The 22,227-nt window shown below is 43.0% G+C and overlaps 1 protein-coding gene across 1 annotated transcript; it reads right to left on the reverse strand.

The window, feature by feature from the left end:
• Positions 1-1,732: 1,732 nt before the first annotated feature.
• On the reverse strand, positions 1,733-18,311 carry LOC126388073 (neuronal acetylcholine receptor subunit alpha-10-like). Its single transcript, XM_050040965.1, has 7 exons — positions 18,251-18,311; positions 18,153-18,168; positions 17,080-17,254; positions 16,845-16,999; positions 16,469-16,715; positions 16,101-16,386; positions 1,733-6,159 (listed from the first exon to the last, which is right to left on the reverse strand). Exons 1-7 carry the CDS (start codon positions 18,309-18,311, stop codon positions 5,375-5,377), a joined length of 1,725 nt encoding a protein of 574 aa, XP_049896922.1. The 3' UTR covers positions 1,733-5,374.
• Between the last annotated feature and the right edge of the window lie 3,916 nt (positions 18,312-22,227).

Raw genomic sequence — 22,227 nt, forward strand, 5'->3', positions numbered from 1 at the left:
CACCGCTGATGAGGAAATACAGCGAGTGCTGGACGGAGCAGTGAGTGACAACAACCCCGCCCACATTTAAGAGGACTGTCTGAACAGACCCAGGGTCTAGGTACCATGTCTGAAGACTTACTGCTGGTTCCAAAGGTGCTGGACTGAAAGGGTTTGGGACTTACTGCTGGTTCCAAAGGTGCTGGACTGAAAGGGTTTGGTGGTCTTTACTTTACTATCAAACTCCACTGATAACCTCTGGACATAATGAAGTTGTCTAATTATTTGCACAAAAGGAAAAATGTTTTCAGTATTATTTTTACAACCCAGTCACCAGAAGAAAATACATTTCTGCCAACCACAGTTACGTCTGTACACTATCATGTAGCGGATGTGTTATAACTTTATATTTCAGCAACAAGTGGTTAATGTGTGGTTATGTTTGAGCACAAAAACCACTTGGTTATGGTTAGAAGAAGATTATTTGTTGGTTTAAAATTCCTGGTTTTGGGGGAGAACACCTGCTGGACACACAGGGACGTCTTGCTAAAATCAACAGCTTTTTATGGCACTGTCCCGGCAGTGACAGGTCGCTGTACTAACAGCCTTTCTGAGGACCTCTGCTGGTCAGCATCACCTCTGCTATCAAAAGCCGTTTGGCTCTAAACATCTATTTTGACGTTTGTATTAGTAGTAGTAAGTAATTCAAATGTGTTTGTCTTAACAGGTAAAAATATGACATCATGACGCATCACATGTGCATTAAGACGACAGAAAATGTGTGTTAACAAGAACATTTTCTGTTGTCTTAAGATGTTTAATACTGGGTGCAACCATTTTCCCAGTTTCAGAAGAGAAGCTGATTGAATAGTATTCGGTAAACATTGTATTTCCATAAGTGTCCACCAGATGGCAGAATTAAATTAGATTAGTGTAATCAGTTGCGACGTCAAAAAGGGGGGCAGGCATGTTGACACCAACCGATGGCATGGAAGCTTTAATGCTCTGAACATCTTCAGACGTCTTAATGCACATTTGAAGTGTTGTGACATCATATTTTTACCTGTTAAGACAAATAAATTTGACCTATTAATATCAATGTATAGACGCATAGAGCCATATGGCTTTTGGTACTCTGCAGGCGTGAAGAAGGCCCCGCAGTGACTGCACTTCCTGTTGGTGCTTCAAAGGAACAGACTGAAGGAGAAACGGCTGGTGTCGTACCGCTCCACCATCGGCACTGTGCCGGCATGCTGCATCTCAGTGTGGTAGCTTAGTTGTTCATCCACTAACAAAGAGCTCTGCAGAGGGTGACAGCAGCAGCAGGAAGAATCATCAGCTGCCCTCTGGAGGATATCTGCGGCTCCTGGTGCCTCTGCAGGGCCAAGACAGTTATTAAAGACTGTTGCCACAAACTGTTCTTTGGTCGGAGATACAGGAGCTTAATGTCACACACAACTAAACTCAAAAACACCTGCAGGCCTTCAGGCTGACAGATCAGTATGAAATCATCTTGCAGTCCACTATTTATTTGACACGTGCAGCAGCTTCCTACAGCCTCATTTCTTTTTTTACAAGTTATTTCTGATTTCATAAATGATAATGTCGTCTGTTTTTTACTTGCCTGTTTTAATGACTAGTTGACACCTGATCAGATGAAGCTGTACAGTCTTTGTACAATGAACACTGAAACAAACCTCAGGAAACAGAATAATTTCATAAGAAATCTTTAATGTATTTATGGCATTAACAGTGTCTCGTGTGTAAATATGTCTCTGACAAGTGTCCAACACCACAGACGAGATACATAACAACAGGTTACAGTCAAAAATTTGGCATTTCTTGTTTTCACATTGTGATGACAACAAACACTGCAAAAAATGAGAAGCTGTTTTTTATGTAGGATTCAGATATGCAAAGTTTCATTCAGCTGAACTTTTACGTCAGTCAAACATTTGGATTATTTTCTCTCGTATTTATCAAATCATTGTGACCGAGACATGTTGTGATTGTACGAAGAAGGATTAGGCCACGCTAGAGTAAAAAGAAAGGTCTTAGATTACGAGAATAAAGTCGTAATTTTATGAGAATAAAGTCGAAACATTACAAGATCAATCTCGTAATTTTAGAAGAAAACAAGTCACAGACCTGAAAGTCGACAGTGCTGGAGGAGACTGTAATAAACATTTTTCTTGTATATTTAACGACTTTATTCTGGAAATCTAAGATGTTTTTCTCTTTAACACGACCTGATCCTCCTTTGTGTGACTGGGACATTTTACATTGTAAAAATAAATCTTATTTTTAACTTTTTTTTTAATGTTGTTTGCTCTTTTTAAACAGACAACATATGATAAGATTTGAAGTCTTAAGATCACAGAGGAAGAAGAAGAAGAAGATCACGTTGCGTCCAGTCTTCCAACAGAAAAGTTTTGTCTCACTTGATTTAGTAAATAAATGAACTTTATAAGTCTGGACACGTGATGATGATGATACTCGTCAGGGTTGAATAACTCGTCACCATTCTGATTATGACTCGTTCGGCATCATGACAGTTACAGATTCAGTGTGTGCTGAGAACATGCAGTGAGTTAAACTGTTTTAAACTCGTGTGGTTTATAAACTGATGATATGACAGATAAACTGCAGGATTGTCTTTAATTCATCACTGAACTGGGACGACGACCTCATACCGACCTCTGAGCTTTTTAAATTACAGTGTTTCATTTTTTTATTAGAGGACAGGATTAGTTTTAACAGAGCGTTCCCCAGGTGTCCAGACGATTGTGACGACATACTCGGCTGGACTCGGAGGACCGACCGTGAGCTGGAGTTTTGGATTTGAGTCCAGCTCTAATTTCTCTCCCAGACTTCGTTAGTATTTCTCTATTTGACTGAATGTTCTGTTAAAATGATCAATGAAAAAAGCAGAATTCACATCTTAAAGGCCCAGTCACTTTTACAGGCCTGGTGTGGCTGCACATTGTGACAAATAAAGGCCTGTCTCCAATAGAGGCCTGGTCTGGTGCCAAGCAGTTCGTCTTTATAGAAGTTCTTTGGATGTATAAAAGCAGGTTGTCGGCTACCTCAGATTATGTGTCCGTGTGATTATGTAATATATTATCTGAAGCTTTATACAAGTAATTTAAGCAAATAATTGCCTGGGCTACTAATATAAGTTTTACAGTAGTCAGTTACAGTCCCAGATGTGGTCAAACTGAATGTGACGGATGATTTAAAGACAATCCTGCGTGCATGCTCAAAACACTCAAAAATATTCGTATAAAAAAGTGTGTGTGTGTGTGTGTGTGTGTGTGTTCAGCTGTAAGACAAACAGTGGTCAGTCATCATGTAAACACATATCATTATTCATGTTTGATCATCACAGACAGACGAAGCCTGCCGCCTCCTTTAACATCGTCTTCGTCTCTTAAAAACATTTAATGTTGATTTTCATCTTTAAAATCAAGTTTTCCTTCAAACAGGTGAGAAACGTCGTGAATCATAAATTATGAGTCGAGCTGCTTTAATATAGAAGTTTTTCTTCAGAAAAGATCAGTCTCATAAATTCAAGCTGTTTTCTTTAAAGAAATCTGTTTGGTGAGTGTCTGAAGCTGCTGACTCATTTCAAGGTCATTTTCATGTACGCTGTCAGCAACAAAAGAGAGGACGGGCTTTTAATAACGAAATGACAACATACTAGGAACTTTAATAATAAAGCCTGAGGAGACTCGTTTTTTATTTCCAATATTAATTTCAGATTATTTAATATTTCCTTTTCTGTGACGGACTCATCAAACTCTCAAAAGTTTCTTTAGTTTATTTTGTCTCCTTTTCTCTCTGAATCTGACGGATCCATTTCACTATAAAAACACTACAAACAAAACAGTTTGGTTTGTAATCATTAATAATTCCACTTACGTGAGCAGAAACAGCTCCGCCTGGTGACTTTACAGATATTTCACCTTGATCATGGCCAATCAGTTCATATTTGACACCCAGCGGATGTTCTAGTGTTCATTCACTGTTGAATCAACGTCACACGCCGCGGTCGAATCACTGTTGAATTATGTTTGGATTTTGACGGATGAATCAATGTTGATTTTGAAATATTGTTTCATAAACTTTAAACATTGTTTAAAAAGTTCTTTCAACATTGAAACAGATCTTTGTGAAATGTCAGTGTTGATTTATGAGAATTTCAGAAACCTTTTTACAACCATCAGAATTAAATGTTGTTTAAATGTTGAAACAATGACTGACATCATTCCAACACTGAAGGTCGGTCATGTGCCGCCCGTGTGCCTTTAACGTCGGCATGATATGTGGCCGGTTGGCGTTATTGTTTAACACCGCCTGGCGCCATCCGGAGGAGAACTCAGTGGGGCATGTACGAAAGTTAACCCTTTAGGGTCTTGGGCTAATTTTGGCCGTTTTGTATACTTGTGATTTTTGCCTTTATATACCACATAAAAAAATGTTTGTCATGCCAATGTTTGATATCTTTTTTTTCAGCACAACCTTAGCTATATGACCAGAAAATTATTTTTCCACTCTAACATACTATATTAAGGCGGCGAAGTCCAGGTGGTGCCGCTGGGAGGGGTGGTGGGTTCAACAATCACTGACTTTCACCCGAGAGAGCGGTGTTCACTTCCTGTAAGATTGCAAAGCCAAACCCTGTTCTTTTTTCCTAAACCCAACCACGTGTGTGTTGAAGGAAAAAAAAAAAAAACGTCAATTGGCGGTACCGACGTAGTGCTTTTATTTTGAAAGAGACTGTATGCAAACTGTACATTTCCTGTGAAAACAGAAGTGTATTTTGAAAACAGACAATGCATGTAACAGGCTGAAGTTGACACGGCGTCCCAGAACGTCAACAACCAACACACCCAGGGTACCTTGGACGTCATATGTGGACGTGGAAAGTCCATGACCAAACGTGGACATGTGACGAGGTCACAGTACAGGAGCCTGGATGTGCTGATTTTGGGGGCAAAGATGACAAAATAACTATTTATCGAGAGATGTGATGTGCGTCAGATCTGGGTTGACTCACAATAATCCGTGTGTGTTCTTATTGAGCTGAAGATCATATTATTTAATTAAACTCTCCATGTTAATTAGACGCAGTCATAGCTCTTGAAATGATCTGTCGTGTTCGAGCGAGTCTCCTTCAGTCTACATTTCCTGATGGAAATCAATATTTGCAAAGATCCCAGATGGATTATAAATTTGGCAGGTTGACATGCTGTACACAAAAATGAACCTTTAAACCGGCTGAAATTCGTCACTTTATGAATCAAACCATCACTGATGACTGATTTTAGATTTAATGGAACAATTGATTTTATCGGTGTACCAACTCGCCGTCGTCATCGAAGCTCGAGCTCCATCAGATGGCTTTTCCCAGGATGAGGATGCTCATGAAGAAGACCATGATGAAGAAGAGCCACATGAAGAAGCGATCCATGACCTTGGCGACCTTCCTCCACTCCCCAATGCGCAGCTGCGCGGCTCGCTGGTCCTGGTACGAGTTGGCAATGTACTCAACGTTCCTGCGCAGTCCCTGATGCTGGCACACACACAAGGTTTTCACCACAATCTCCCTCCTGTTCACCCCGGCTCCGCCTCCCCCTTCACCTCCCACACCTTTCTTCTCCTCAACATGCTCTCCTCCTCCTCCTCCTCCTCCTCCTCCTCCTCCTCCTCCTCCTCCTCCACTGGTCGAATCTCCCCGCTCCCCCTCACGTCCTCCAGCAGCTCCTTCTTCCTCTGAGTGGTCGATGGTCACAAACAGATCCTCTTTCCAGTCTGTCTGGCTGGTCAAATCCCGCCCCAGCTTCAGAGAGTCCCCCGCTCCAGCTCCATCCTCCTCCGCCCTCCCTCCCCACACCTGCCCGTTCACGTCCCAGTTTGTTCCTTTGGTGTTGCTGCCATTGGCTGACGGGGCTTCAGACACGTCCTGCGACAGAGGCTGTTTCCTGGACGAAGTCCCGCCGAGGCAGTTCTCGCCAACTTCGTAGACGAAACAGATGCGGGCGAGGTAATTGAGGATGAAGCGCTCGGCCCACTGTGGGACGGGACGGGCCTCGGGACCGCAGTGGTGGATGTTCATGATGAAGATAGTGAGCGCTGTTGATGCGGTGACCATCGTCATGGTAGCGATGTAGTACTTTCCTGTTGAAAAAGGAAATAGAAGATTAGAGTTCCAAATCCATCCACAGGTAAATCTTTAAAGCAGATGCTGTCAGCACCCAGGTGTTGCTGTTTGCATCTGGGGTGTAAGAAGCCACCCCTAGTATTTACACCCCTGGTGTGTTTCTGGGCGTCCTACCAACATCAAAATGTGACATTAACATGAACAGATCTAGTCTATGTTTCTGTACACAGTGTGATTCATCCTAAAACTGACAACAGTCTCCTGTGTGAACGTCCTGACCCGTTCATCCACCACCACTGACTCCCTCAACGGACTTTCTGGCAGCATTTTTGTGAGTTTTTGTCCGTCTCCTCAGCAACACTTTCCAGCTCCTCCTGGAGGACCCTGAGGTGTTCCCAGACCAGAAACTTTCTTCTCCTGTACTATGGGGTGCTGTTTGTAAAGTGAAATTAGCAGCAACGTTTTGCCACATTTAGCTTCAAACAACGTTTAAAAAAGTGGTGTGAATTTTTTAGAGTCACTTTTTACCACATTTACAGCAATATTTGAAATATGTTAAATATAATGTCACAGTTAAATCTAAATCTAAATGTTAAAGCTAAATCTAAATGTTAAATCAAAATGTTAAATCTATATCTAAATGTTAAATCTAAATGTTATATCTAAATCTAAATATTAAATCTAAATCTAAATGTTAAATCTAAATGTTAAATGTTACATCTAAATGTTAAACCTAAATATTAAATGTTAAATCTAAATGTTAAATGTAAATGTTAAATCTAAATGTTAAATCTAAATCTAAATGTTAAATCTAAATCTAAGTGTTAAATGTTAAATCTAAATCTAAATGTTAAACCTAAATGTTAAATGTTGCCACAAAAATGCTGGTATTTTACATTTTTGCCAAACACAGATATGTATTTTGGAGCTGATATGGTGAAACATAATCTCTTGGTTATAGTTCAGAAAAGATCACATTTTGGCTAAAAACACTCGCTGTGTTGTACGAAAGCCGCTGAAAAAGCAGGAAAGGGTTCGTGAAAAACACCCAGGTTTGGTGACTTAAATGCCACCGGGAAACCCCACTCCACCCCCACCACTCCCGCCCACCCTGTACAGACTGTCTTGCTGTTTGCAGTATAGTTGTTGCATATAAACCTCCTGTGAAGGATGTTTCTCTGCGTCTGTGTCTGACGCTGACGTCCACTGACACAGCAGCGGTATTTGACAACTTGGGTTGTTGCCTGCTGCCTCTGAAACTGACGTGGTGTGTAGCGGTGTGTTTTATACTGCCTCAAAGGTACATCTGTGTGACGGTCTCTGACGCCAAAATCACTTATAAAGTGACCGTTTTAGAGGAGTTGGAAGTGGAAACAGGCTGGGTATTATCAGAATAAAATAAAAAGCTTTTATTGTCACTGGACAAAGAATACAATGAGATTAGGAGCACTCCATCTGATCAGGGGCCAGCTAGTCATTAAACTGGAAATAAATAGTGTAAAAAATAGGCTGTATCAAGCCGTTGCATGTTTCATTATGTTTTCATAGTACATACATTTATTTTTAGCTTCGATCGTCAGACAGCAGTCAGACATTTAATTATTTAAGCAAATACTAAAAAAATGACTCCACCCATCCAAGCTTTTTCCCTTTGTTATAATTTATTTTAAGAATATGAACATGAAGAGAGAAACTCATACTGCACTGAGGATACATAAAACAATCATATCATACACATAATCATTAAAGTCACAAATGCTTATTTCTGCTTACATCACTGTGACGCTGCTGAGGACAGAACATATCACACATCATCACATCAGATCAGTCAGCAGGTCAGAGCGCTGCGTCACAGCAGCAAAGAGCTCGACGAGACTCAGCAGAGGAAACTGTCAAGAAACACGGTGTGAGCAGTGCACGTCACCACCGTGTGTGTGACACCTGTCGTCATCCTGGGTTCATGTTTACCGTCTCTTTTCTCTCGTCTCGTCTTGTTTGGTTTTATTCTATCGTTCATGTTTAGTCTGTTTCCTGTTTTATTTTGTAGGCGCACTCCTCATGTGTCTTGTCTATTTTTACTTCCTGCCTTTGTGTGTTTTCCCGCCTCAGTGATCGTCTGCCCCGCCCTGATTTGTTTCACCTGTTCCCCATTGTCTCCCTGCTCTCCTCGTCTCTCAGTCTGCTGGTCTCTGCTCCTTGTTGGAATCCCTCCGTGTTCTTTGATACTTCACAGTTTAGTTTCTGTGCTTTTACCTCAGCCTGCTCCTTCAGTTCTCTTTCCTGCTTATTTTTGGTCTTTGGGCTTTATCTTATTAAAGCTCGGTTTTTATTTTTCAAACCTGCCTGCTGTGTGTTTTTGCATTTAAGTTTTTTTTTTACATATATTAAATGACTTAGTATAAGATCAAAGCGCTATCTGACCAGCAGGAACATTTGTGCACAAAGAAACATTGATGCAAACAACCCTAAAATAATATCAGGGTATTTCAGGATAACGACATTCTCAACAATATGACAAATTAGTTAAAAAAATAAAAAATAAAAAATATTTTTAATTCAAGAAGATACAATTGCAGCAAAATCAGTGATCTAGTTTTACAGGTTTCCTTCAAATATTAGGAGTAACCGTACTAATGAACCTTCATTAATATAGACCTATATTTTATCTCCAAGTGCACGTCACACACTGAGCGAGCCGCCTGTTAATGACGCTGTGGGCTAATGGGCATGTAGCTACTTCCATGTTTCAGATGATACGTCATGTTTGTAGTCGACCAATGAAGATGAGTTTACATATCACCTTGGGTTCGTCCTTCACCTTCTCAAAATGATCCCACACTTTGGATTTCCTGCCCGACGTGTTATTAACTAGCCTGTGGAATAACCGCAGGTACCAGCCCTGGAGATTAACCTGACTCCTGTCTGACTGCTGAGCGTGGACACTTCCTGTGTCTGTCCTTTCAAACTAAAGTCACACATGCTCCAGTCATATAGGTTTGGATTTATTTTGACAAAGCCCAGCTTTCTTTTTTTTTCTTTTCTGAGACTTAAGTGACCAATGAAATCTTACTGACGTTACTTACTAACGTTTGGTTGAGTGTTAGGGGGCAGTCCTTCTAAAATTGGTCAAATTTGTTGCCATATCAAACTACAAACATTATTAAAGACGAATAAAAAAGTTTCAGCGCTAACATGTGATCAGGTTTTGGATCTTGTCCACTTTTGTGTCGGGATTGTCTGCAGACTGACTTGGCAGAGATGGCTGCCATCTTGTTTTTACAGGGATCAGTGTTTTGTGCCACCACAAAACGTGTCCACGATCGAGGACAACAGGTCTATGTTCAGCAGAATGAAGTTTAAGGCTCAGCAAATCCAGAATGTGACGTCCTCATGGGGTTAAATTAGGATTGTTTCAGGATTAGTTTAGGATTAAGTCAGGATTGGACAAAACTGCACTGGATGATGCAAAACGGGTCATCTGACAGAGTTTGGCTGGCTCTCCCAGGCTGTTGCTCAAATTACAGGCTGTAGGTCCACATTATCGCATTCCCCGCCACCCATGCAGCCACCACAGACACAAAGATCCAGATCAAGGGACAGTCACGAGGTCCTATTTAGCTGTTATAGCAAGAGTTTGTAAACAGGAAGTGGGCGTCATATCGTTTTTAATGCTGTGAATTTGAAAAATATCCCGAACATTACAAAATACTTTTTACTTTGGGCTGACGGAAAAATTGTCACGTCACTTCGTCCTTCTATCACCATAGCAACTTATTAAAGACCATGGGGTACACGTGGATCTGAAGACGATGTTTACTGAGGAAAGACACAAATGTAATCTCAGATTTTTAATTTATTATGTGAACCGTCGATTATGGAACTTTTCTTATTCTGGAGTATATTCCCATCAAGTTAAATTTGACGTTTTGGAGCGAACAGATGATGAGAGGGGCGGGGTTTTTACCATCATCATTGTTACAGGGATTGAAGAACGGGTAGAGTTTCTCAGTGAAGGAGCAGCCGGTGAAGGAGTAGATAAGAGCCGCAGTTTCAGCATCGTAGAAGGAGACCAGACCCTCCTCATAATCTACAAACACCCCCACCTTCTCAGGCTTTGACCTCAGAGACAGAAGGACACGGGGCTCAGCCAGAGCTTTGTACTCATTGTCGTTCCTCAGAGATATCGTCCAGTAACCGTTCTGAGGATTCAGAGTGATCTGTCCCTTCCTGTTGATGGACTCTCTGGCCACTCCCAAATCCCACTTCGACTTCTCTTTAACCAGAACCTCGTAATAAAACCTCCTCGAAGTGAAACTCTGCTTTCCTAAGACGATGGCATAAAAGGAAAACCTCCCCGGGTTGTCTGGGAGCTTCTTAGCCACCTTACCACAGGTCACCTGTTTCCCGTCTTCAGACAGGACGAGCCAGGGATTCGCTGTATCAGGATCAAGAGTCACATCCACAGCAAACTGCTGGACCCTCTTCAGCTCCGCCTCAAAGACCGTCTTCATCTCTTTACTGAGCGTCTTCTCCACCTGGTCCACAACTCTCACTGCAGTCCCCTCATACGACGGAGGACAGACTCTGACATCCGTCCAGTCCTTGGTGGGTGGAGCAGCATTCAGGGATGGGAAGGTGTGGATGAAGAGGAGGTGGTCATCAGAGCGTGAGAGCTGCTTCATCTCTGCACTCCTCTTCATCAGCTCAGAGATTTCCTGTTCCAGTTCTGTGATGAAGCAGTCAGCCTGTTTCTCTGTCGGTCTCTTCTTCTCTTCGATCATCTCGCTGAGCTCAGCGAGGCCTCTCTTAATAAACTCTGTCAGAGCAGTGAGGACCTGAACACCATCAGCTTTCTCTGAGTCTCCAGCGTCGTTACTGAGCTCCACCGCGCGTTTGATTTCCTGTATCTTCAGTCGTCTCGTCTGGATCATCTGTTGAATTCCAGTCTCTGTCTTCTCTAGTTTGGCCTTTTCTTCTTCATATTCATGTTTCAGAGGGATGACATTGTGAGTCATGTGGTCTAAAACCATGCAGAGTGGGCAGACACACGCCTGGTCGTTCTTGCAGAACAGCTCCAGAGGTTTATGGTGTATCTTACACATTCTGGCTTCCAGGTTCTCCACAGGACTGATGAGCTGGTGATTTTTCAGACCCATGACTGTGAAATGAGGCTCCAGGTGAGTCTCACAGTAGGACGCCAAACACGCCATGCAGGACTTCAAAGCCTCCAGTTTGGTTCCTGTGCAGATGTCACAGAGGATGTACTCTGATCTGGAACACTGTAGATCTGAGCTGCTGTTGCTGCTGCTGGCTTTGTCTTGAGCTTTGTCTTGAGCTGACTGTCTGACCTGAGTGACCATCAGAGAGATCAGAGTGTTGACCCGCAGCTCGGGTCTGGTGTAGAAAACCTCTTTACACACAGGACACTGAGAGGGGATGTTCAGGTCCCAGTGCTCAGTGATGCAGGTCTTGCAGAAGTTGTGTCCACACGGTGTGGCGACTGGATTGGTGAAGACGTCCAGGCAGATCGGGCACAGAAACTCATCTTGAGTCAGCAGACAGCCGGCAGCAGCCATATCTACACTGACAAGAGGCAAAGTGTGAAAACACAAAACTTAAAATATGTGCTTGAAATTTTAAACTGTGAGTCCTGTAATACTGATGAGTATATTTTAAAGTATGGTGCTATTCTGGAACCCAGTCTCACTCCGAAGTCGTCGAAAAACGGCACTTGGTCAGTGATTTCCAGCGTCAGACACTGACGAAAAAAGCCGTCCTTTCACATTGGCACGGTACTCTGCTGGTAGCCGTTATTGTGTATTATACAACAGTTAGTTCCGGCCCTGCAATCTGATTGGTCGAGAGACAGTAAAACCGTGACGATATTGGAGTACAACATCACGGTTATTTCACTGTGTATGTATCACTCCGCCTGAGTGCAGCTGATTGCAATCAACAATCAAATCAAAATTGACAGTTAGTGTCAGTTAGGTCAGCAGTTGCGTTGCATCCCTGGAAAAGTATTTAAACAAACTTCCACCAGATGCAAATGCACTTTATCTGAAGCCCAGGATGACAGCAGCTCACACAGACAATATCTGGTACACTAAAGCTCCGCTGGGAATAAACTCACTCGCACAGATGCTGCCGAAGATGTGTAAAGAGGCGGGGACAACAGAACTGTAAATCCAACAAACACCGACTTTCACCAAGGAGGCCGGTATTCACTTCCTGTAAAGTATTCGGACGGGATTAGTTTTCCATAGGGATGTGGACTAATGTCAGTTTACCACAGGATGTCTGTAATATAAATGTCCGATTCGCACGGGACAAGAAATCTCCATAATTCTACCAGAGATGGGAGTGGGTGGTAACTTGAGTGGTAACTCGGTTTTCACCCTGGCATCACCTCCCTGTCAGCATGTGCATGCTACATTGCTTCCTGTTAGCATCAGCTGAAGGATAATAATTAATGATTAGCCCAATGTGAAATATTGCCCATGATCAGGATTGTGTGTACACAACGATTAGCAATATGGATTTATATTAGGCCTACCTAACACAACCAGAAGTCTCGTGGATCTGAAGTGCTTTCTTCTCGACCTTTTTGATTCGTCTCCCACGTAGGGCTATGCCATCATTAGAAGAATGTCCACTATCATGACTGCTGACAACATCGGATGCTTCTTCAAGCGCCTCCATCATCGAAAAAACGCGGAAAACTAGTTGTAAACGTGGAAAAATGGTTGTAAACAGGACGTGACAAAATATTTACATACATTTTTACAGAGGATCATGTTTGCACAGGATTAATACTACCCGAGGTATTTTCTCCGGACTGTTTTACAGAAGGTAAAAGTTGGCGTAATGATTACAGACATGGCGCGTTTGGATGGGACTAAAATCCCTGGTAATAATTACTTAACCCACGTCTCCACGATAAACTAATCCCGTCCAAATAGGGTTTAAGATTGTAAAGCCAAACCCTGTTCTTTTTTCCTAAACCCAACCACATGTGTTTGTGGGCAAAACGTAACCATGTGCATTTGTAGTTAAGGACAAAAGCATCAGTCCACGGTCTAGTAGCTGTTTCAACACAACAATTCTTCCTGGATTTTTCCTACATGGAAATTTCTGACACAGGCATTTGATCTGGTCCTCTTGTAAATGCTGCCGTGAGAACATGAACCAACTCTAGGCAATTATACAACTTTGGAACAACATGAGTCCCTGATTCAGACCAAAGGAGACCACTCTAGGGCTGACAGCAGCCTCACCCTCTGCGAGGTGTCTCAGTTTGGACTCATGTTCCTTTTGTGAAGCTCCACAGCACTCATAAGAGGCAGGGAAAAAGCTGAACGGAGTGTATTAGGAATACAAAACAAAGACATCAATACGGCAGGCAGAGTAATTCCAAAATGACATCTCATGTGGTCCACTACCAACACAGTGTCCTATTTCTATATATTCTCACATATCTCCCGTCATTAGACACTTTAACACCGAGTAACACGATCAACACCTTATTACGATCCAAACCAACATAGACTTCATGTCATCTTCACCCATGACATTGTCCACAATCTAACTTTGTAGGCGCACTAAACTGCCTTACCTGTCGGAAATAAATTCTGCCTGTATTCCAACACAGGAATAAATACCCAAATACTGACATAGTGCTTTTATTTTGAAAGACACTGTAGTCAAACTGTACATTTCCTGTGAAAACAGAAGTGTATTTTGAAAACAGACAATGCATGTAACAGGCTGAAGTTGACACGGCGTCCCAGAACGTCAACAACCAACACACCCAGGGTACCTTGGACGTCATATGTGGACGTGGAAAGTCCATGACCAAAGGTGGACATGTGACGAGGTCACAGTGAGGATGTGCTACTTGCTGAGCTACAGTTGGTACGATCAGCTGCACTCACCTGTGTTTGGTAGAGACTTTGCTGTGTTGTTGAAAAAGTCTGAATGAACTCCGTTTAGTTTGTCCTCAGAGTGAACTGATCCTCATGAGGACCGCAGCTCCACTGTTGCTTCAACAAACTCTGATTTTCATCTGTGTTGAAACTCGTTTTTCCAGTGCTGCTCGGCTCACTGAAGCTCTGAGGACGATGTTTCGTGATTACAGTGAGACGCCCTTTGCACAAAATGAGATAAATCTGGAGGAAGTGTACGTGCACCCTGTGGTTACTGGACACTTATATATGTTTTTCTTTGCATTCCTAACCTGTAGCCGCCCACTAGACATACAATTCCAAGACAGGTCAGTTCAAGATATACAAGAACTGAGTCTATGTTTGGGTCAGTGGGCCACATCTCCTTCAATGAGCCCAGAGCAATCCTATAGTGATTATACTCTAACTGTCATACTATACCACTGGTATACCAAAGGAGTCCAAAGTGGGAGAAACAGAGAAGAGTTTTGAATGTGTTTGCAAACATCCATTGGGCGTTGAGTTTATTTTAGCTGTGACCAGCTGTTCTGTAGGTCCATCAGTCGGTCGGTCTGCAAAAATGTCCCTACCCTTTGGCAGCCGCAGTGTTTGACTTAGGAGGCTGAAATATTATAAAGGGAAACTTTGCTGATATTAATCCAGCTGTATACCATCACAGTGTGCGGATGAATGGTGTTTGGTTTCCCTCCATGCTGCTGCCAATGCTCCGACCTCCTGTAAAAGCCAAACACCGTTCATGACGTGACACACAGCGGTTGAATATCGGCAAAGTTTCCCTGCTGTTCTTCACCAGGTCCTGTACAGCAGAGTCGGTCTGAATTCACTGTTGTAGTCATTAAAAAGCAAAAGTGGCATGTGCTTTCATTCAGTAGGCTATATTTTCAGTAGCTAGCTAGCTAACCCTGATTTTGGTTGTGGACCAGGGAAGAAAGGTATATGTCCTTCAAACCTCTCCAGGTAACGAGTGTGATTAAAACACCACGTGCTGCAGGCACAATGTTTAACTCCAAATACACAAAACCAGCCTGAAAGTGAAGGAACTCTGAAACAATTGCATCAGAGTCAATGGAGCACAGCTGTGTCGTTGTCGGACCCTGGTCTACATGATTGGCCAGTCTGCATTTGAGGGGCAGGACTTAGCAAAGGGTGTGTGTGGTTGCAGCCGTTGCAAAGTCACACTTGTTTTATTCCAGAAGAAAATGTGCTTTGGCTTTAATATCACCATTAGATCAAAGACATGCTGAGCAAAAAAAACAAAAACGCAGCAGTTCTGGTCTGACAGGATGCAGGACTCAGATAAACTCTGTCCCTGTGATGTTATCACATCTGCTGCCAGTTGTTGTTTCTGCACTGGTTCCTCTCAGGCTTGAAAACATTCATTCACTGATTCATTATCTGTAACTGCTCTATCCTGTTAGGGGTCCTGAGAGGTGAGGTTCACCCTGGACAGACACACAGACAACCATTCACACTCACATTCACACCTACAGACAATTTAGAGTCACCATTAACCTGCATGTCTTTGGACTGTGGGAGGAAGCTGGAGCACCTGGAGGAAACCCACGCTGACAGTGGGAGGAAGCTGGAGCACCTGGAGGAAACCCACGCTGACACGGGGAGAACTGAGACGACAATGCTAACCACTGCACCACCGTGCCACCCTGGGTTTGAAAACAGTGTCTTAGAAACAAGTCCTGTCGCCTACATTTGTTGACTGGTTTACAAAAATATGTGCCTGTCTTCGGCCAGTTTTTCCTGTTTGTCAAGAGTCAAGTACCACGTGAAGACTGTGGGACAGTGTGTGTCCTGGTGTTGTGGCACATGACGGACAGTCTAACCTGGTCCCAAAACACAGCAGAGACGGGAAAGTGTAAATATCTATCTATCTAAATGAGACACCTGTCTCAGTGTCAGTCTCTGAAGCAAATACTGCATGTATTACAACCACCATCTTTCCACAGATGAACAACTCCAACAAAACTTTAACTTCTCACCTATCAACGGGACGCTCTCAGAGGGCGGCATGCTCTCCGCCACCAGCAGCTGAAACACTGTGAGGGCCAGCAGCACCGTGACACCCAGAGAAACCTTTTCACCAGAGTCAGCCGGCAGGTAGAAGCCCAGCGGAGCCAGAAATGAGATCATCATGCAGGGGATGAGGAGGTTGAAGATGTAGAAGGAGGCACGTCTCTTCAGGTGGAGGCTAAAGGTGATGTCCGGGTACGGATCTGAACAGCAACCATACAGGATGACATTCTTCTTGGCTGGCATGCCCAGAACCTGAAAAATAATTTGTTGTGTGAAAGAATTACATTCAGGAACGAGGTCTTGTCCTGAGCACATGAACAAGGGTACCGCTCACCTCCCACTCCACGTTGGGGACAAAGTCAGCCAAGTCAGCGCTGTCCAAGGCGTTGAACAGATCCATCTGGTTGCCGTTGTGAGTCCAGGATCCGAAGGTGAGGTGACACTGCTGCAAATCAAAGGGGAAGAAGGCCACGTCCACGGAGCAGGAGCTTTTGGTGATGGCAGGCTGGTCCCACATGACCTGGCCGTCGTTACGGAGAACTACATTGGTCTCCATGGAGCTGGAGAACTCGTCATCTGCACTGTGGTGGAGGAAGTTAAGTGAAGGAACAGGGGATAGAAGCTTAGGTGAGATGGGAGTGCCTGCAGAATGTGTTAGATAGTTAAATAGTCTTCTTTCCTGCCAGTGTCCTGCAGCGACCTGCACCTACCTGTTATACAGGACAATGTCAGGTCTCCATACGTAGCTGCTGGGTATGCGGATGGTGTCGAGGCCGTCATAGTCCTCCTTCTTCCAGGTGAGGTAGGCATCCATCCACACCTGGCGGACCCACAGGTAGGTCGTCAGGATCTGGTTCCGCTCATCCTGGTGAAAGAACGTGAAGACATCAGCACAGGCAGGAAAAACCACAATAAGACCTGGACCTGCAGTCAGAGAGTGATTACCATGTCGATGATCTGGGACAGAGTGATCTGCAGTGTGACGTTGATGATGTGGTCAGTGTCCTCCACCGGACGCAAAGCATTGGTGTAGTTGGAGAACAAGTCATTCAGCAGCTTCTGAGCGAAGCGACCATGAGCCGCCAAGCAAACTGGGAAATGGAGACAGAGAGAGAAACATCTTTATCAAACCAGGTAGTTCTGAAACCAAGCAGCAGGACATGACGATGACCGTGTTGGTCACCACGGCCAGAATACTGCTTTCTATCAAACATCCTGCTCCCCAGAGGATCAACCCTCGTGACCATGACCCACAGCACCACCCGCAGGACACACTTTACATTTGTAGCTTATTTATGAAAAAAAAAAACTTGTTTAAGTTTAAAGTTTAAAACTAAAACAAAAGTCTTCTCATGTGACTTTCAATTTCTAATATTAATAATAATTACAATAATGCTCTAATCTTTATTTGATACCTCAGGAACATTTTATCTTTATCTCCTCATTCACTGCAGTCACCTTGTTTCTTTGACAGCTCAGGAAACATCGACTCAAACAGCACCACTGTCTGAGTCTGCTGCACATTATTATGAACATTGTGACTGTGTCCAAAGCTGCTTTTTCCTCGGTGGTGTTCGTTTGTAATCCTGAAATGTCTCCAGCAGTACATCACACACACACACACACACACATACACACATACACACACACACGGAAACCACATTTCCCAATTTAATTAACCTGCGAATCACCTAAGGTTTTATACATTAATCAGAATATGTCTGCAGAACAGCAGCGGACTGATAATCCCTGTTAATCCTGTGACAGATTATGATGACAGAAAGTGTGGGTCTGTCCAATATATATTTAATTACAATGAATTCTGAAAAAAAAAATATATATATATATAACTTAAAACAACATGAAGTCCACCAGTGCAAAAAATACGTAAAGTTTAAAGTGTGTGATGTGAATTTGTGTTTTTATGAGTACACACAAGTGCCGCTTGATTTCATTAACCTGCCTGTGAGTTCGTGTCCTGTTTTGTGTTTTGACTTTACTGCACACTCAGGGAATACCTCTTGATCTCGTCCACTGCAGCACAATGACATGACATAACGATGTTTGTGGGGGTGCAAATTCATGAAATAACATACGAGCTGTTCCATGAACATACGTTGGTTGTTGTTGACATCCCAGCGCACGTTGCTGTGATATTCTGTCAGGTTTATGCTCATGTGTCCACTTCCTGTTTTATATTGAAATGTGTTCTCACAGTGTTTAGTGTTTCTTTTACTTCCAGCGCCTTTAATTACCTCATGTGTCTCATGACACTGTTTTCAGCCGCTGTGTGGCTGTTGAGAACAAGTATAATAACTTGTGTAAAGTGTTGGGATGAACCACTTTGTTTCAAACATGGAACATCTGTAAAATCTTCTTGAGGATATTCATGGTACCCAGAGGAAAAGAATAAGTTTCAGATGCGCCAACGTCAGAGCCTTTGAGTGGGGGAATAAACTGATACAGAATAGTGTGGTGATAGTTTGCATGACGATATTGTATCGATACAAAGACGCCAAGTATTGATCTTTTATTATAGACATTATTCATTTTTACAAATACACATTTCAATAAACTTTTGTTGCTAGAATAGTAAAATCAGTTGCTCTTTCGCTCCACTAGATGGTGCTGATGTTTTGTTCCTGGTGAGGTCAGCAGAGGTCTCAGTCTGCTGCATGTGGCAGGAAGTTCATCAAAACAAAGATGGAGGCACCGGAGACAGAAATCAGAAATGTGCCGTCAGTGTTTAAATCAAATGTTTGGACTTATTTTGGATTTTTTAACACAGGAGGAGGACTTGGATATGACACGTGTGATTTACAGCAGTGTCATATGAGAATAAAATACTGTTGGAATACTACGAACATGACGGCTCACCTCACACGCCACCATCCAGAGATAGTGTTAGCTGCTCACACTTAGCTCGACACAACTACCATCAACTATGAGAGAGCAAAGAAAATAACGCAGTCCATCACCTACTTCCTGTGCAGAGACCTGGGTCCATACAGTGCTGTTGAAACCAAGGCTTCTGTTACATGCTAAAAACACGTAAACCCAGGAATGTAACTCCGCCCCCATGTTTTGTCTCCGACACAGCCGTACCCAAGCTCTGACCCAGACCACAGTCACTCACGATACATTTCATCACAATAATATCATATCGTTAACTAAGTATTGTGATAAAAGCGTATCGTGGGTTCTCTGGCGATTCCACCACTACTACAGCCGGCACTCATTCATCTACATTAATACAAGCACAATGAAAATAAGTGGACCAGAATGCACTGCAGCCACAAGACATGATGATGTGCGGTGACATGTCGCATCTGGAAGTAAAAGAAAAGGTTCATGAACTAATGAGAGCGTAAAAAGCAAAATAAAATGCAGTCCTCACACAGCACCTCAACAAACACACCTCCACCGTCCTGATTTCAACCCTGATGGTCACACACACACACACACACACACACACACACACACACACACACACATTAAGTGTTGATGAGTGTTATTTGGCTGCTGGTGAAGTTCAGCATCATAAAGAGTCTGATCAGATCAGAGACACGATGCAAACAGAATATTCTCCAGATGAAGAACGACGAGAGCTGAGGAGCAGAGTTACAGTTTATGTGCTGCACAGTTCACATCAGATCATCGTGCTGTTTAGTCAGAGACTCATCTTCTTCATCATCAGCCTGATGACAGCAGCTTCGTCTTTAGTCCTGTAACCATATAAGTAAATAGTGAAACACCTCAGTCGTGTAAATTGTTTATAAAGATCAGTGAAGGACAAAGACTGGACGATCAGCTGCAGTCAGTCGTCTTCAGACAGCCGTGGAATGAAGCTCAGACGCCAGACGAACATTCTCGGTCGCAGTGAGAGGTTTTATCGGCTGCTGTTGCAGATTTAACTCAGCGTCACGGGATATATGCACTTTAATGTAATGGAATGAATGTACTTTATTTCTATAAGAGAAATATGCCAGAGCTTAAAGACAGAAGATTAAGGAAAAAATAAATCCTCTTATTAAACCCAGTGCTTTTGTTCATCGTGGCCTGAATATAAAATATTTATCTTCTGGAAATAATTTTTTTATTCCAGGTCTACACAGCTACGTAATCCCAAAATCACATGTTGTTGTTTAAGAGCACTTCAGATCATACCGAAGAAAATAGTGTTCTGGGTTCGTTTGTAGCCGTCATGTTGCTACGCTAGCAAGTCTGTCACAGGACGTCCTGAACCTTGAGCTCTTTGTGGCGGTGGTGTTTGTGAGTTTCTGCCACAGAGGAAATAAACTGAGGAGGAGTTTAAAAAAGAATCTCGGGGCCTCTGATTGTTCTTGCAGCCAATCTGCTCTCACTCTAAAGTCACTGAAAACTGGCGCCTGGTCAGTGACTGCCGGCGTCAGACACCACCGAAAAAAACTGTCCTTTCACATCAGCATGATGCGCGTCCGGTCGCTGTCATTGTGTAAAGGGCACCCAGCGGCGTCACAGGGAAACGCAGCACGACAACAACTTAAGTGAAGGGATGGAAGTCGACACATCCTCACTGTGACCTCGTCACATGTCCACGTTTGGTCATGGACTTTCGTGTGTTGGTTGTTGACGTTCTGGGACGCCGTGTCAACTTCAGCCTGTTACATGCATTGTCTGTTTTCAAAATACACTTCTGTTTTCACAGGAAATGTACAGTTTGCATACAGTCTCTTTCAAAATAAAAGCACTACATCGGTACAACACCACAAACTGATGTTTTTCTCCTTCAGCAACACACGTGGTTGGGTTTAGGAAAAAGAACAGGGTTTGGCTTTACAATCTTACAGGAAGTGAACACCGGCCTCCTGGGTGGAGTCAGTGGTTGGTGGATCCATCCATCAGACCTCCCTGTACTCAGACTTCCACTGACTTGACTTTCGTTGTTGTTGTGGAAGGACGGCTTTTTCGTCTGCGCTGGATACGTATGGAACATAAACATATTCATGGTTTACAGAAACATAATACCAACATTTTCCTCTGTTCACTGTCAGCAGTGTATTATATTATTATATATATTATTATTATATTATTTAATTTATTCATTCTGGAGTAAGTGAATTCTCAGCTGCTGCAGCTTCGCTCTGCATCCAGAGCTGCAGCAGCATCAATGTTCCTCTGCTGCAGACAGACTGCAGCTCAGACACAAACCTCTTCCCTCTGTGGTTGACAACATGCGCCTTATAACAGGATTTAATAAAGTGTAACAGAAACACAAACTGCAGCTTCACAACTGACTGTTCACCGACAATCAGTGATGGTTTTATATATCTGTAGAGATCGTCTGAGACAAAGACACAGATCAGAGTGTTTGCTGTGTAACAGAAGTGTTTTTATGAGATGAATCCTGGCGCCCAGCCCACAGTTTGGGAAGCACATAAACATAAACTCATAAAAACTCTTCTGTTCTGTGTTCCTTTATAAAACACAGCAGTGTTCCGAGCTAATGTTTGCTGCTCCGAACACTCAACAACAACACGGACAGATTCATAACTGCGAGAGGACACAATAAAGATAAAACTAAACACTCACACAGAGCGTTGTCGACGTGCTTTGCACAAAAAAGGAAGCACACAAGACCACTGTCACTTCAATGGCCTTCAGATAACAAGAAAATTATGGATTACTACAGTCCAATGCACACACACACACACACACACACACACACACACACACACAGTGTTAACATTGTTTGTACAAAAATGGAAATGTGGAAGTGAAGCTCTGAATCTGTCAGAGCCACATGAAAGAAACAGGACGTCTCATTATGAGAAACAGAGTCTCCTCAGCTCTGAAGCTGCAGCTGTGCTCACGTGTGTCACGTGTTTTAATATGAAAACTAATGAACCCCAATTCATACATATCCCACGTATTTTAAAAGGCTGCGATCACGTGACCAATGAGCTGACAGCAGTAAACAAGGTATCAGTCCCGAGTGGCTGTAAGGAGGCAGGGTGGTGGATGGGTCACAGAAAAGACTTTGGCCCAGGACTTTCCCCTCGAGTCACGTGTTCAGATCTGTGTCAACTTTGAGTCATTTTTAGGTGCGTCATG

This window comes from Epinephelus moara, chromosome 3, assembly GCF_006386435.1.
Source record: "Epinephelus moara isolate mb chromosome 3, YSFRI_EMoa_1.0, whole genome shotgun sequence".
Taxonomy (NCBI): domain Eukaryota; kingdom Metazoa; phylum Chordata; class Actinopteri; order Perciformes; family Serranidae; genus Epinephelus; species Epinephelus moara.

Bases quoted from the DNA above. Each gene is read 5' to 3' on its own strand.
- LOC126388073 (XM_050040965.1), bottom strand. From the start codon at position 18,311: ATGAGCATAAACCTGACAGAATATCACAGCAACGTGCGCTGGGATGTC. The intron at 17,000-17,079 runs GTAATCACTCTC...TTCTTTCACCAG, and splicing joins TGTCCCAGATCATCGACATG to GATGAGCGGAACCAGATCCT. The intron at 16,716-16,844 runs GTAGGTGCAGGT...CCTCCACCACAG, and splicing joins GACATTGTCCTGTATAACAG to TGCAGATGACGAGTTCTCCA.